Source organism: Biomphalaria glabrata, chromosome 6 (genome assembly GCF_947242115.1).
Source record: "Biomphalaria glabrata chromosome 6, xgBioGlab47.1, whole genome shotgun sequence".
Lineage (NCBI taxonomy): Eukaryota > Metazoa > Mollusca > Gastropoda > Planorbidae > Biomphalaria > Biomphalaria glabrata.
In genome coordinates, this window is record NC_074716.1 from 7,615,267 (window position 1) to 7,633,118 (window position 17,852).

Below are 17,852 nucleotides of genomic sequence, written 5' to 3' on the forward strand. Positions count from 1 at the left end.
AATTCATTAACATAAAATGAAATCAAATCTGTAAACACAAGCTAAGAATGAATCAAACATACACAGTCTATTTACATTTTTGTTTTTCAAATGTTCCAAACTGAGGCTGTTGCATGACCAAGTTACGCATTTATCATGTTTAATGTGTTTCCTTTGTATGCTTGTACTAGTAATCTTTCTAATTATTATTGTTGCATGACCAAGTTATGTATTTTTCATGTTTAATATTTCCTTTGTATGCTTGTTCTAGTAATCTTTCTAATTATCATGCAAATAACTTCCTGAATAATACTCAATAGGGAAGTACCTTTTGTTGGCGTATCTTAGCAGCACTTTCTTTTGTCAATGGTGTTGGCTTAGTGACAGTGAACTCTTGACATTTGACCTCTACAACCTCATGACCTAAACATAATGGGGAAAAAAATCACTAAGTCTAGAGCAGGTAGGTGAAGAGTCTAGTCCAGTGGAAAGTGAGCGAGTGGGAATGATGTCATCTCAAACTTTCATACTTAATTTATAATTTACTTCAAAGACCATGACCTAGATTTTTAACAAAATCTCACATTTTATTTATAAAAAGTAGAAAGGAAAAAAAAAATCATTTAGATCTGATGTTTTAATTAACTACAAAAAAAATTATACTTCCCTAATTTATTGTCAAAGTAAATAACTGAACATCAAAGGAAACAACTTTTTTTTATATGTAAATCATAAAGATAAATGTAAAAAATTACAACATTATTAGACTTTCTACAAAATGTACTTTTTAATAAATGTCCCTATAATAAAATGTTTTTTGTATTCACATCTTCATTATGAATTTTGATAATTTTCTAATTAAGGAAACATAACTTCCTTTTTTAAATCAAATCTATTCCTTAAGATATAAAAATTGATCAGTCAAAATACTCCTACAGGTTCTTCAAAGTAGAAGGCAGGTAAAGAGAGAGCAAAGTGAATACAGCCACAAATACTGAAGTCTTCTGTTCAAATCTTTATAAAAAAAAAGGTTTGAACTTAGGACCCGAACCCTGATAGAGACAAAAAAAAACACAACAATTTTGAAACAATGTAAATTTTACACTCCCTTTTATTTCTAGACCCCAAGGGAAAGAAATCACTTTTATAGTTTCTTCAGGCCCCAACCAATTAAAGCAGATATAAAATTTACCAGAATAAGGGTAATAATTAGTGCAAAAAGAGCATTCCAACAAGTCCAAATGTCAACACTAATGTAACTTGCTAGTCTAAGAAACTGGTAAATTATGAGCTTATTTATCTTAATGGTAAATCCCCTCAACTTACAAACTTTAAGACGCTAATAAAAATCTTTGTAAAAAGCAAATATGAAATTTAAAAAAAATTGTATCCTACCATCTAGACTGCATTGCTCATTGGAGTGGTCATCATTGACTTTAACTGGTTCAGTTAAATCTGTTTGCCCCTGGACATTGACCTTATCTACCCCAGTAACCACTGTTGTCTGTTCTGTCGGCTGTGATAAGCTGACTAGTGGTCAGCCAATCAAAAGTTGGACAGAAGTAAAGAACATTAAAAAGATAAATTACTCAGCATACAAAAAAAAAAACAACTTGTAAATGGATTATAAGGTAAGCAAGCCTTCTAATTAGATAAACTTCTAATATAGATAAACTTAAAACTTTGAAAAACAGTTCAGAAAAACTGGAAGTGATAAAATTGGAAATAAAAAATGCTTCTGGTTAATTAATAAATAAAAAGCAACATATACTGCTTTAATGAATTCCAAAATGTGAATAAATTTAACTTTATATCTTAATTAAAAGAACATGACTAAATCTATAATGTATTAATATTTATGAATGCTAAATGTAGGAAACAAACATTTTCATGTTGAAATGTTTCACGCTGATTGGTGAATGATTGTTCATTGTGATTTTATAGTTTTTATATTTAACCAGTTTATTTATTAAGCATTGCAGTGTTAAATGCTATATTGTAAACCAAAATGTTCATTAAGATAATTAAGCTTATAATTTCAAAACATCATGAGGCAAGTTGTGTGTTCAAGTGACACAAATGTATCATTCTTAACTTAACAACAAAAATACTGTGAGGGGTATTCAGAGCTCTGAAGATGGCTGTCATCTATAAGAGAAGCGTGGTCGAGAGGCTAAGTGCGCTTTAATTAAGCTTGGCTTGGCTACATATGAAGGGGGTTCAAGGTTCGACACCCGACTCGAGCAAAGTTGTGTTTACTGAGCGCCTAGATACCCCCCCTCCCCCCACTGGTCCACAAATGAGATTGGAGCATGTTATAAGCATTAAAGTAGCGCTATATAAAAGCTATAATTTATTTTAATTTAATTTTATCTCTCATCACAATAGGGTATTATCCGTATTTTATATAAATTTCACATATGCTTCATCTCTAAGCCAAGGTTTTCAAATAATCATTCAGGGTTATACTAACCTATAACCTCTTCGGGTGTGAACTCTGAATCTGCATTTAAAACATCTCCTAAATTCAGTAGCATAGAACCCAACTTGTCTGCATTAGAAGTTTCAGGAACTTTTTGAACAAGCTTTTTATCTGGTAAAATAGCAAATGAAAATGCTATAGTAAATATTTTTTCCTAATAATGTCAATGGAATGGAAACAATATGACAAACAGTACCCTCATTTTGTTAGTTTACTAAAAATTACTTCCATCAAAAATGACTTTTAGAGAGGTAGATTGAAAATTTAGAGAGAAAAACTCACCCAAGCAAAGAAATAAGCTACAATGGATTGACTATATAAAACAATAAATCAACGAAAATGTCAACTTTGGCTCCAATAGAAGTATTTTTTTTGTCTGTCATAATCTTTGATATTCTGCAATTTACTCTTTTTGTTAACATCAATAATTTAAACCCTTCAATCAGTCAAATAAATTATTAAAGATTGTAGACACAGAAAAAAAAAATGGAATCTCTACCTATATGATTTAGTTAATTCCTATGACATTTAACTTAGAGTAAAGGTTATCTAAAATATTTGAAACTCAAGTCATTATGCATATTTATACTTGTACAAGATACTGTAGAAACTAGTTCACTAACTTATAAAAAAAAATCAAAATATAATTTAATTACCATACCAGTATTTGTATTTAATTTTCAAAAAAAATACCTAACTAATAAATAAGATGATTCATTAGTAGAAGCTAGTTGTTTTTCATGAAATCATTTAAACTGAAGAATTTCCCATTCACCATGTGAAACAAATACTATTTATTAACATAAACATTCTGCCAACAGTCCATATAAAAATAGCAAGAGGTGTTTCATGATCAAATAAGGAGACAGGATATTAAAAACAAAACAAGGAGAAACTATGGAAGAAACTACTTGTAAACAATAGTCATCCTCTTGACTTACTCCTGCTTCAGATCATAACCTCAAATCCTTATCTGCCCACCACAGAAATAGTGAACTACATTAGTATTGACAGGTTGTTGTTTAAGAAAGTCACAAGATAAAGTAGTTAACTAGTAATAAGTACTGCAGACTACTGATAACAAAGTAGCAATTCTTGGGTGACTTCAAGGAAGTCAAATGACTCACAATGTTTTTGTAAGAGTAGTTTCACTTTCTTTGATGAATAAAGGATGCAGAATTACTTTGACAGACCTTTATATTAGCAACAAAAACAAACTCAGTTCATGAACAATAGCTATCATATTTATTTGCAGCACTTTAAAAAAAAAAGTATCTTGAAAAAATCTTTTCAAGAATGTTCTAACTGAGCAATGAGTTAATATATAAATCCAGAAGGTTATTGTAAGAGCCCCATGACATTCATGTCTGCAAAAATCCAATTAAATTTACCCATCTTGGTCTCCACAGAAAAACTTAGAAGCCCTGTTTTAGATGAATGTCATAACTCATATTTGTATAAATGAAGAGGAATGAAAATGGGGGACTACTTCTACGCAATGTGAAGGTCTCTTACAAATGTATCAGTGAACTAAGCCTGTACAAACTGTTGATAATTTAAAGTAGGTCACCTCTCTATCAGACAGTAACTGTTATCTATGACATGGAATCAAGTGCTGAGGAAATATTTTATCAATCCTAATTCAATGTAAACATCTAAACCACTTGTGCTTAGAAAATATTTTTTTTTGTAGAATAAAACAACACAAGAGAAATGAAACCCACTGAGATTTCTTCTATCTTTTCAATAATTACAAACACATCAGTAATATTCTAATTTGTAAGTGATGAAATTGTGTGTTCTTCTAACAGACTCTTCATGGAAATAAAGTGATGACATTAGCTGGTGGTGCACGTCTTGTGAGAGTGTCCACAGCTCCGAGAGCTGTGGGGAAACATATCTATAAGATCATTAGAGCTGTATGGAAGCTTTGGGCACTATGCCAAACCAGGGCATTATTAGAAGCCTAGACCTCCCTGCCTTGGCACCGGAGCTCATCTCAGGTAGTAGCAAAACAAACAAAAATCAAATTGATAAAATATGCAAAAGTTGGATGCATACATTTTTGGTAGTGTGTTGACATATGCATCAAAAATGAAATTTATCTCCCAAAAGACAGACAAAGATTCCAACTTTCAAATAAAAATAAAAAAAAAAAAAGAAAATATTTTAAACTCATTGTACATATCTTGTGCTGTGAATCCTTTTTTTTGAGATTGATTGAAATGAACATGTTTTGTGTGTGTGTGTGTTTTGTTTCCTGTGATGTAAACCTAGATTATGTAGGATTTTGTCACAGTATTTTACTCAAGTATTAAAAAGGATTTGCTTTTATCATTTTTAAATAAAATTGCTTTGGATACAATAGACCTTAAGTTGAGACTCAAAGGTCTGGAGAGATTAAATACTGCCATAAATCTTGTAACATTTTAACAATTGAGACAGATCTGAATGAAGAAGTCTATCAAGGAGTCATAAATATAATTTGTTCTACTTTGTCAAGGCAGAAACTTTTGACAGTATAGACAGGTGGTGAGACTTCAGTGACTTCATGAAAAGTGAAGAATGTGATAGATATATTCTAAAATATCCAACATTGAGGCCCCTAAATGACATGGACTAGTGAGTCAGGTTACTTTTATTAGTAAGTAATTTTATGGATGTGTCCAGTGTGAACTTTCTTTTATGAAAAGATACACAAGAACAAAAGTTAAGAAGAATAAACAAAATAATTAAACTGTTATAGCTTTGGATCACCTGGTTTGACTATTTACATTAGAATAATGTGTATTTTCAATGCAGTAGATAGGAGAGAAAAATTTATTCAGCTTAATATAAACTATTTATCCTTTTAATACAAACAAAAAAGGCGACATTGAAAAAAGTGCTTTTAATATAAAATGTAACCACAGTTGAACAAATCATAAACAATGAGAGTTAACTCCAATGAAAAACCACCAATTTTGTCTAATAATTCAATTTTGATCTGATAATAAAAAACATTTAGTCTGTTACCTTTTCTTAAAAAAAATGTTAAATGTGGCTGTTGCTTTTTCCTAATAATTGCTAAGACATTCAATATAAAGCAATGTCATAAAGTCCCAAGGACTTTTCTTAAAGTGTTAAATATGTGTTCCTTGATCTTTTCTTTGAAAAGCCATTTGCAGCAAGCTTTTTCCCTCTATATCAATGAGGGCAAACTAATACATGAGTTGGTCTTTATAATATCGTATCCAATTACCTATCACTCTAAATAAATAACACTTTTCCTACTAGGTTCCAATGCCCACAAGAAGAAATCAATATCTATAAAGCTGTTTGGCTATGAGACTTCTTAAATACTTTCCCATAATGGAGGATATCCTGGCAAGGTTACTTGACATACACATTTTTGTTGAACGCTGGTGTGAACAATGTAGAGGCACTATTTATTGAGACTCCTGTACAGTATGGGGATGACAGTATACCAAAGGGAATATATTTTAGCTAGCTTAGAGGAGGAGTCAGGTATTTCACCATTTCACTCATAGAAAAAAATTTCTGCCAGAAACATTAACATGCTTTAAGTAAATGCTCCTTTATTATTGAACGACCTTTAAATCATCTGCACTATAGATCAAAAAGTCTGAAAGGGGTACTTTACTTTTTTATTATTACGTCAATATGTACAGAACCCAGACAAAAGGCTATTTACTTTATAAACTTAAATTTTACTTAGGCAATAATTCTTTTTCCTATATTCCACAAAGAGTAAAGAGTGCTGATGTATCATACAATAGACCTTTTTCTTATATAAAAAAAAATATTTAAAAAATATAAAAAAAATATTTAAAAAATATAAAAAAAATATTTAAAAAATATTTAAAAAATGAAATTATGTGAAGACAGTGGTGTTTATTTTTCACTAGCAAATCATGAATTGACTTTTTCAACAAGCAAATAGATATGTTTTTGAAAACAAAGCTTATATTGAGTGAAGGGAGACCAAAATTTCATTGCTGCCACGTCTCTCAATGTTACAAGTTTTATCTCCCTTTTCCAATATAAACAAAAATTAATAAATTAATTACCACTACTTCATTAACTAATTGGTACATTTTTTTTTCTTAATTCATGTGTTGTTATCGACAATGAAAAACTGCAAAATTTCAACTTGATCCAAGAATGGAATGTGGGGAAAAAGTGTACAAGAAGCTACCCAGACAGACAGACAAACGGAGTGAGTTAATAGAAGTTTTTTTTTTTTTAAAAGACAGCTATAAATACTCCTAAGTGGTCTTCATATTTAATGAACATATAAGATTAATTCACAGTGATGCTTCTAAATATATCATTATATCAGAATAAATCAATGGGGTATGTTATGAGGAAATGTAATCTTCTCAATACAATTTTTTAAAATACAATAGAAATTAGGAAAGACAAAAACCTTGTTGAGAGTGCTTTATTTATAGTTAAAAGCTTGAACTACAGAAAGAGTTACAGTTTTAGATTTTTAAAACATTTATAAACACTAAAAAAAAAATATTTAGAATAAAAATGAGGAGACCACTTTTTGATAAATATTGATTTGAACCTTTAAAAAACTCCTTGAACCTTTAAAAAACTCTTCATACTTAAAAGGCAATCATGTTCAATTTTATCATTTATTTAATAGTGAATGCAGTTCAGAAACCAATAAAAGCTATATGTTTATAATGTTTCAAAGATTAAAAAAAAGCCACTATTAAAAAAATCTTTTTGAATGTATTCAATACAAGTGGTCTACTCATATTTGAAAGTTAATTTGTCATATGTGACAAGCAAACCTAATTTCAGTATCTTAAATAACAGTTGATTAGGAATAAATTTTCCACACAGTTATTTTGAACTCTGTTAATTGGGATATTTGGTTATTTAGAGTATTTGCAGAGACCATTCTATGTTGCTACTATTTATTTACACCTAAGATCAATGGAACTATGTAGAATCATTTAAATGAATGAAGATGAAACAGGTCAACTTTCAACTTTCTGTAATACATAAAAATGTGCTATAAAACTACACTAGTGATATTGGAAAGATGAGCAGGAGCTTCTACATTATTACTTAGGGTTAAATAATTATGTTCACACCGAAATAAAACAACATAACATTTTATTCGGAAATGTTGATTCATTTAAAGCTAATGTAAAACAAGATTTAATTTGGCAGCATATAAATACATATAAAAACATACAGCCTTTCATTTGATAGTGTAAAAGTTACTGTATTGTGAAAACATTCAATATAAAAACACTAAATCTAAGCAAGACTATATCTTTTCAAACAGAAACATCTTAATAATAATGCTATTAGAATAAGAATAATTCCAATTGGATCTAGGTAGTAAAAGTGCATTTTACAAAGATTATGTCAAAGCATATACATATATGAGTCAAAAATCAACAAAGGTAATGAAAGTGTATGAGTAATTTTAACTATTAACATCTTATTTAACTAGATTTAAAAAAAAAAAGAATTTTATTTCTTTTTAGCTTAATCTTACAAATTTGAAAAATATTTTATTCTTGAATGAAAGCAATGATTATCTTGTCATCTTCAGAAAAGCTAACAACAAAATATTAATATAACTAAAAACATCTTATTAAACAAGATCTAAAAAAAAAAAATTTATTTTTTTAGCTTAATCTTATAAATTTGAGAATATTTTATTCTTGAATGAACAATTATCTTGTCATCTTGAGAAAACAAAACAACAAAAATTAATATAAAGCAATACACTTCATTTTTAATCTGATTAAACATAAGAGTTAATTTTATGTAATAATTCATTTAGCTAAGGAACATACTTAATGGAAAAAATAAATTCACAATTTTCCTCCACATCCATATTTTTGGAATTCAATTTTGGTCACATATTTGTTACAAATGAATAGAGCAAAGTTCTATGCTTATATATAAGACTTTTATCATGCTTCTGCCCAAAAACAAGATATGTCTTTCCAACAGGATGATACCAAGGATAATATAAAAATGGCTAAAGGAATAGCTAAAGAACTTCTGTAGGTGGAGATGAAATCAGCACAATAGGGTCAAAGACAAGAGCTGCGTCTGATAGCTGCCTCTTTTACCACATAAAAATAGCAATACGTTCTCATTTGCTTCACACTATCATAAAAGATGTTGACCCAATTTAAATGATAGGGCTATAAAATCTGTCTGATTTAAGACTTTGAAAACAAAGTGTTTATTACGGAAGGAAACAATGATCACACTAGGGGAGGGAAGTGGTTAAACAGTTCAGATTAAGAAATATAGTGTTATGAGCCCTGTTCTTAACTAAACACAGGAAGCGGCAGGTAAGACAAGATACTGTATGAATGAACAAGTAATAGAGAAAATGATCACATTGAAATGGTTATTGCAAGGGATGGAAGGTTGTTAAATAAAAACAAAATGACTTAGCCTAGACCTTGTCAACATAGTCACAGAGGAAAATTAAACTCCAGTGAAATAAAAAGTCTACTCATTACTGGAGAGTTCAGTACTTTTGTATGGTGACAACAGTTGGATGTTGAAAGCTGGATAACAAATTCAGACCTTTAAGATTAAATTGTCTAGAAAATTGATATGTATAGATGCTAAAAGAAACAAAACAAAGTAAGTTTTTTGTTATATTACATGCAGTTGGAAAAAACTAAATACAACAAAAACTGGTATGGTAAGAATTCTTGAACAGAGGAAATCCCCTATCAAAGGAAGAGAAAAGAATGGCTAATATGTGTTGTGTGCTTCATTAAAGCATCCCCACAGAGCAAGTCAATTTTTTAAGAGTGACTTAGTTAAAGATTTGACTTGCTTATTCACATATTTATTTAAAGAAATAGATGTCTGAAACAGATGGCATTAATGAAAATCCACTTGCTGAATTCCATGTCAAGTCAACTCTTATACTTTGACATTTACATAGGGCATTACAGCAGGGTTTTTGTCCAGGGCTTTTAGAAGTAAGGATTTAAGTCTCTCAAGCCCTAACTCACATGGAGATTGATGATGATGATTAGTGAAAGTGACCAGTTGTGGCCATCCCACAAAGTTTGAAATGAAGCAAAAAATATTAGACTCATTTGCAATTCAAATACATAGAACCTTTCACAGCAAATATTTTAATATAAACACTATGTTAAATCAATAAATCATTCAATGGAAAATCAAAATATTATTTTTTTCCAAACAAAGAATCTAGTGTAAAAAAAATAATATGTTATGATTTTTATAAGAGCATACAATATTACTTCAGAGAGAATACAGATACCACTTCAAACTTAATAAATTCTACAAAATATAAAGGAAAAGCATACTTAATGCAATATAAATATAGCATGCTTGTGTATAATTTAAGAAGGCAAACAATAATATTTTATAAGGCAATAGAGTACATAAATAGAAAGCATGCTAAACAAATAAAAAAATGCCATGCATTCAAAAGAATAAAAAATTGTGACAATCTTGCAATAATAAAAGTCTAATTAAAGAACACTTAGCTTACCTTTTTCCTTTACTAGAAATTTCTGACCAGATTTTTCTGCAGCCAACATGGCTGCCACAGCTGCGTCTTTTTCAGCACTAATGACAGCCTGTGACTTAGGCCGAAGAGGAACAGGATCAAGATCTTCGACCACGAGAGACGGTCTTTCAAATGTGGGTGACCCACCACTTACAGTGGCCCGCCGCTGTTTAGCATCAACTATCACAGGCAATGTGGATTGAGGGGACTCAGAGCCACTCCGGAAGACATCATTGTCAGTGTCATTACCATCAATGGTATCTTCAGGGGACTCTCTGTCAATAGAAATAGAAAATAAAAAAATCTTTAAGAATAGTGATGAGCAATAAATAAGAACACTATTTAGATGTGTGCAATATGTGCATATTTTAGAAGTTGTAGTTATCTGTCCAAGTGAGAATAACAGAATAAAGGCAACAATTTGGCTTCCAAGAGACAGAAAAACTGTGTCATATACATGTGAGACTACAACCCCTTTAAAAAAAAAGCTATCATTAATTATTATTATTTTGTTTTAAAACTAATTTTCACCAAGTTATGTCTTGCATTATTGCATGCATCTTCAGTTACTATGATAGATCTTTTGTTTTTCCATAAACAAAACAGGAATTTAAAAAGCACAGAACAAAACTAATTACTTTCATTGATAAATTCATCTCAGTACACCTAGAGCCAATGACAAGGATTTGGTGAGATTGTTTTATAACCATTTAATCTAATGAGCTTTGGAATATTTTCTAATGCTTCTGGCCTCTAGTCATTCAACATATTTCTATGATACTTTGGTGTCAACAAACTTTTATGGACAACCCCTACTGCATCATTTCAAAGAATAATAAAAATATCCATCAATTTTACAATTAGTATTCCGATATCTACCCATCGTCAAAAAGAGGAGATGAAAGGAAACATACTGGGTGGAAATTGCTAGCCTGCATAATGAACATTTTAACAGGAAGGAGTTTGCTGGAACAATTAAAATTTAATTGTAAACAAATGATTTTAAAATGAGTGCTAGTTTATTTTTTTTATTTTTTTCAGGGCAAAAGATAAACAAAGTTTAAATAAACAAAGTTTCTGCTGACATCAAAATGATCATAAGGCAGATAAAAGTTCACCCTTTTGTGACTAATGAAGATGTTTTGTCTGTGTCATTACCAAGCAACAAATAAGATGTTGATAGACTTATGAACATTCTCTAACTCCAAGTAAATATTTCTATAAGCAGTCCTATGAACCAAGAAACATTCAGTCCATTCAGCATAGAGACACATCCAGCATGATAAGAAAGACTCAGTCCATTCAGCATAGAGACACATCCAACGAGATAAGAAACATTCAGTTCATTCAGCATAGAGACACATCTAACAAGATAAGAAACATTCAGTGCAGTCAGCATAGAGAAACATCCAACAAGATAAGAAACACTCAGTCCATTCAGCATATAGACACATGCTACAAGATAAGAAACATTCAGTCCATTCAGCATAGAGACACATGGTACAAGATAAGAAACATTCAGTCCATTCAGCATAGAGACACATCCAACAAGATAAGAAACATTCAGTCCATTCAGCATAGAGACACATCCAACAAGATAAGAAACATTCAGTCCATTCAGCATAGAGACACATTCAACAAGATAAGAAACATTCAGTCCATTCAGCATAGAGACACATCCAACAAGATAAGAAACATTCAGCCCATTCAGCATAGAGACACATCCAACAAGATAAGAAACATTCAGCCCAGTCAGCATATAGAACATCCAACAAGATAAGAAACATTCAGACCAGTCAGCATACAGACTTATCCAACAAGATAAGAAACATTCAGTCTAGTAAGCATAGAGACACATCAACCAAGATAAGAAACATTCAGCCCAGTCAGCATATAGACACATGCTACAAGATAAGAAACATTCAGTCCATTCAGCATAGAGACACATGCTACAAGATAAGAAACATTCAGTCCATTCAGCATAGAGACACATGCTACAAGATAGGAAACATTCAGTCCATTCAGCATAGAGACACATCCAACAAGATAAGAAACATTCAGCCCAGTCGGCATAGAGACACATTCAACAAGATATGAAACATTCAGTCCAGTCCTACAAGATAAGAAACATTCAGGTTGTAACCTCTCTCTCATCTCTAGCACACAGTCACCAAACACAAACCAAGCACATTAAGTCTTTAGATACCACTCAGCCACCAGAACTCAAGCTTCAAATAAAACCTTCAGCCCACAAATACTAGACCACACTATCACCAAACATACATATAAACACAAATCAAGTCAGTCTTTCTTGTTAAAAAGTATTTTAAATACATTTATTATCAGGGCACTTTAAAAAAAAAAAAGCTATCAAAAGAACAATGTAAACTATGGTCTCACCTTAATTTCAAAAAAAAGGAAGAAAAAATTAAAACAAAGATGATACAAGTGAAACAAGTTCAAGACAGAATGGAACTAAACAGAAAAAAAATAGTAAAGCTTTTCTAAACTACGGCTTATAAATTCGCCTAATATTAGCTTTCAAGTATAATAGTGTGATAAGAGTTGAGGCCAAGCAGTGTAAAGAAGTAGGCCACAAGACTTACAGAATGGATGCTGGCTGTTTTCAAACATTTTTTTTTCCCTTTAATGTCATGGTTAATTTATGAGTAGGCAGTAACACACTGGAAGTACAGGTAGCTAGAGGCACATGAGGATGTAGGAACCTGTCCTTTAGATTCTTACATCAGTAACTAGCTAGATGTGGACAATGTAATAAAGAAACACAGGTGTTGTCACAACCTTGCAGTAATAGGCATTTTAAAAAATCAGCCCAAGTTTCTAAAGCTACAGCAATTAATAACAGTATTACATCCCCCTTATAGAGAAGTAAGTGAATGTTTTAACTACTATACTATATTTAGTAATTTTTAGAGCTATTCTTGATGTTATCATTGTTTTTATAGTTCAAAAAAAAAAAAAGGACCATGGTATGGATAAACTAATCATTATCATATTTATATTTATGGTTATATAGGGATATATTTAGAGATTGAACATAGTCACACAAGCCAGCATAAGCTTTATATAAATGATATAGTGATAAATGACTGTAATAAACACTACACTTGGGAATCTGATAATTATTATTGGCATATTTGATGAAGCCCTATATGTACATGACTTTATGAACACAAAATGCTAACTTATACATAAGCACATCCAATGTAAACGTAAGAGTGAATGACTATGTCAACATAAGATGTAGTGCCTCCATTCACCTGGCACTGCAAGCTGATCCCACTTGATATGCCATGACAAAAGAAGTACATTTTCTAGATGCCCACACCAATCCATGTGATGAACACAGCATCTAGATGATTGGTGAAAGGAATTTAGCCCAAATGCTTGTGTAAAGAAATCTACAACTATTCCCAAGATCTGTGAGCTGCCTTAGTTGACCACATAAAAAATATTATTTTAATCAGCACATCAGGATAAAATAAGATATTATGTACAGTCTTCAATATAACTGCACAATTTTGTTTAGGGCAAATAAAAAATATATAATTATTTTTTTTAAATACATCCAAATTTGAAAAAATATTTAAGGATGTAAAAAAAAAAATAGTCATTCAAAATAAACTAAATTCGCTTGAAACTTAGCTGTCAGGCATAGCTAATAAGCTCCTAGTAAATTCTTAGTAATCTCTTAGTAAATTTAAATCTAACAAACATGTGCTTTTGGTACCTCAGTTTAAAACATCTGAGAGAGAGAAAGTTGATAGTCCAATGAAGTGTATCCAAATGATTCACTACTCATGCATAGCAGTGAAAAGGTAAACAAGTGGATGTCTATCTACTTGTCAATTCACTTCCTCTTCAGTTAGATTGTAACAGTGAGCCATGAAATCGCCCTATGCAATCATGTCATATCTAATCAGCAAGTACACAGCACATATACAAGCTTACACCTTAAGCACTGAACTAGATACTTCTCAGTCAAACTTGTGAGTTGATCAGCAAGTGTTATATGTATGGGTCAATCAATAGTAATAAACCGCAAAAGAGCTACTGACTGACATTTTGGTGGATGTTTGATGGCTGTATATATTTATGACTTGTCACAATAAAGCAAAAAGGTAAAGAAGCCAAGTGTCAAAATTATTTTTTTCTTATACTAACTGGCTATTTGTACTATGATGGCAGAGATGAAGTGTTTCTTTGCAGCAGCAATAAATAAAAACAAAAAATATTTCTTAGTGATTTGAACAAGATAAAGGAATTAATTCAGAATTTTAAATAAAAACTGTCATTGGTTTAAAGTTAAAAAAAAAAAAAAAAAAAAAAAACTTCAGCTTTAATTTTATTTTGTTTACTTCTTTGTTGATAAGAAAACTTTTATTCATGAGAAGAGAATTGTTTCCTAACTAAAGAACAGTAATATTAATTTTTTTATAAGTTAAGTATCCCGTTTAAACCTTGCCTTTCAATCTAAAGGGCAGATGATGTAAAGGTCATCTGTTTCTATGGCCAACAGTTAATGAAAGTGTCATGTGGCCCGCACAAAGACCGCCTTTTCCCCAATTAAAGTCAGGTACCCATTACAGTTGGGTGAATTCAGAGGAGTCCTAAAAATCATCAAGGATTTTAGGGCACACAAATTCCACCCAGCTCTCATGAAATTCCACCCAGCTCTTATTATTTATTTAGGGAAAGCCAAGCTAAGTGGACAAATGGACAGATACATAAAAAAAAATATTTTTTAACAAAACTTAAATCAACTCATTCAGTCTGTCTGGCAAGTTTAAACATGTAAGGTTTAAAAATGTTCTTGCAATGTACACTTACCAACATGGTGAATCTTCATGTTTATGTTAGTTGCTAAGCCTTGGAATAATTATGACTTATCCAAAAATAACCTAAGAATTTATTGTTTGTTTTATATTTTCAGATGTTCCTTCAAAATTGAATCTATATATATATAATTCTCTTCATGGCTCAAGAGTTTGGACACCACGTAATGGAAAGATCACTCTTTTATTTTTGCAAGTCAGACGAACTAGAGTTACCCTACGTAATTTAAGAAGTGAAAAACAAAGAGAGGGGGGGGGGGAGAACAAGTAGTATTCAACCGTCACTATTTAACAGGGCCAGACTTAACCATTGTGACCGAGAAGTCATGGAAAGAGAACAAGTAATCTACTCTGTATTCACCCGCCACTAAATAACAGGGCCGGACTTAACCATTGTGGAGCCCTATGCGAAACGGATTTCGAGGGGGCCAAGTTTGGGTAGGGATATGGATAATAAGAGTTTGTATTAGAAAATAAATTCGTCTTTGCATTTTATTCATTCTTTACTGCACACAGAATTACTTTGCGAGCTTTGCGTGTAGCGAAGTCGTACAGCATATCCTAAAAATTCTCTTTCCTACATAGATCACGCTCAATAGCAAGAATTACCAAATGTTTCAATCTATCTATGAGAACTGTTGACCTCAAGTAATTCTTCATTAGTTTGAGGCGCGAAAAGCTTCTTTCACTAGATTCCACAATTATGGGTAATGCATATGCCGTTTTTTTTTATCGTGCGTAGGATTGGCTTTTTCCATATTGAATGACACCCCAAAATGACAATTTTTGTTTATATATTTCAGGAGATTTGTATGAGTTTTCAAAAGATTTTAATAATTTCTGGATATTTCCAGGACTTTTTCATATATTTTGCAATTTCAAAAGATTTCCAGGAGTTCCTGGTAAATCGACAGGTTGTCGAGGGAAATCTGTTATAAGTTATAAAATGGTTTAATTTAATAATTTATACACCTAGAATTAGCGCTATTCCCATGAAAGTGCGGAGCCACTGCCGTCACTAAGGCCGGCCCTGCAAAATAACTGTGCATGCTACGACGCCAGTCGACTAGTATTATTTATTCCTAACACAAGTCTCCTGCAGCAGGCATTGCTTGAACCCAGGACCATGGAGACAACAGTCCACAGAGCATGCCACACGACCTGATGAGGGGGGAGGGGGAAGATGAAAACTTATATGAAGATGCTATTATACCAATCTATAATATAAAGAAAAGAAAATCTTAATCGACCAGCGGCAGACAATGGTTATACTTGTCCTGTATGGCAAAATATGTAGGTCACAGCTGGGGCTGCATAGCCACTGGAAATACTGCACTACTCATTAATCTTCGGACTCAAAGACAAGCCTTATTATTATTAATATAAAGGCACATGTCTTTGTGCATGTACTTGTGTATAAAAATCAAAACCTCTTGACCAATCTTGACAAAACTTGGCATAAATGTTCCTTAGATCATGGAAGAAATGGTAGTGTATGTTTAATGTCCCTCCCACAACTGGAGGGCCCTAAAAATAGGCAAAAAGTACCTAATTGTTCTCTATTAAAGATCAAAACTTTTTAACAAATCGGGTAAACCCATTTTCACCCTTTTTTGTATTTGATATGAATATGTTGACCGAACGGGTAAAGCCATTTTCACAAACTACTTTTATTTTCATGGCAAACATTCTCCATGTTTAACATAGATCTAAATCCAATCCAGTAATCAGTAATACCCAAACTAAAGCCCGCAGGCCTCGGGTCATATCTGGCTAGTCAAAAATATAAACATCAATAACAATGCTTTGTTTTAGGAAGGGAATTCAACAAGGAATTCACTGAGAACATTTTCCTTCTCTCATCAGAAACAAACAAGAAAAAAAAAATATATATTTAAAAAAATATATATATAGAATAGAAAAAAAAAACAGTATACCAGGATGTAAATAGGCATGTTAGAATAAAAACAGTATATTATTTTCCATTTTCTTTTTCAAATTATTTATGTGAAATTCTTTCCCCTGTATGTTTTATTTAGTTCTGGAATGTTTAAAACATTTGACTAGGGATCAAGAATATTATACAATAGGTTTATAAACATCAGGTACTTTTGGCCAAGCAGCTATCTCAAGGATTTTAGGGCACATAAATTCCACCAAGTTCTCATGAAAGTATACCCAGCTCTCATGAAATTCTACGCAGCTCTCATTATTTATATAGGGAAAGCCAAGCTAAGTGGACATTATACTGACGCTCATTAACTGTTGTCTACAGATTGTCACAGAAACAAACATGAACAAATGGACTGATAAAATAAAAATTATATTTTTATACAAAGCTTATATCAACTGACTCAGTCTGTCTGTCTTTCTGTCTAACTGTCTGTCTAGTAAAAAGTTTGAACATGTTTTTTCTCCCATTTCCCATTCTCAATTCAAGTTAAAACTTTGCACAAATTATTCCTGACAAGACATGAATCAATAGAAAAAATTAATGGATTAATGGGGATTAATTTTTTTTTATATTGAAATAAATGGAATAAATGCTACTTAATGAGAGATGAGGATGTTCATATGGATTTAATCCCCTTATTACATTTTGACACTTTTTTGTCCCACTTCCTATTCTCAGATCATGTTGAAATTTTGCATAATTATTCAAAGTCAATACCAATACACAAATCAATCAGAAAATGTACCTATTATTAATCATTTTGTACTAATTAATTAAAAGGGAGCTAAACCTTTGTGTAATTTTCAGACAAATGGCAGTAATTAGCAGTTCTTTCCCTTAAATAAGCTTTGTTTTGAAAAAGTATTATTTTTTCTATTGCTTGTTTATTTCCATAATTCTAAAGATTTTTTTAGTAAGCTGGTGAACTTATAGAAATGGTGCATTCTTTTCTCATTGTTTTCTGAACTTCAGAATATTTTCAAAAATTGATATTTGAGTGGACAAGTATTCAAGAGAAATGAAAGGCCAGAG

General features: G+C 31.4%; 1 protein-coding gene and 1 long non-coding RNA gene across 2 annotated transcripts in view; one reads left to right on the forward strand and one right to left on the reverse strand.

Moving 5' to 3' along the window:
• The window catches only part of LOC106072245 (CNK3/IPCEF1 fusion protein-like), a 47,227-nt gene that overhangs the window by 14,413 nt on the left and 14,962 nt on the right, over window positions 1-17,852 (reverse strand). The window contains exons 10-13 of the mRNA XM_056032007.1: window positions 9,993-10,285; window positions 2,453-2,572; window positions 1,375-1,509; window positions 308-402 (exon numbers count right to left, since the gene is read on the reverse strand). Coding sequence (XP_055887982.1) covers window positions 308-402; window positions 1,375-1,509; window positions 2,453-2,572; window positions 9,993-10,285 — 643 coding nt within the window. The remainder of the gene's footprint in view (window positions 1-307; window positions 403-1,374; window positions 1,510-2,452; window positions 2,573-9,992; window positions 10,286-17,852) is intronic.
• On the forward strand, window positions 10,296-17,187 carry LOC129926648 (uncharacterized). Its single transcript, XR_008778369.1, has 2 exons — window positions 10,296-12,899; window positions 14,965-17,187. It is a non-coding gene; the product is annotated as an uncharacterized LOC129926648 (long non-coding RNA).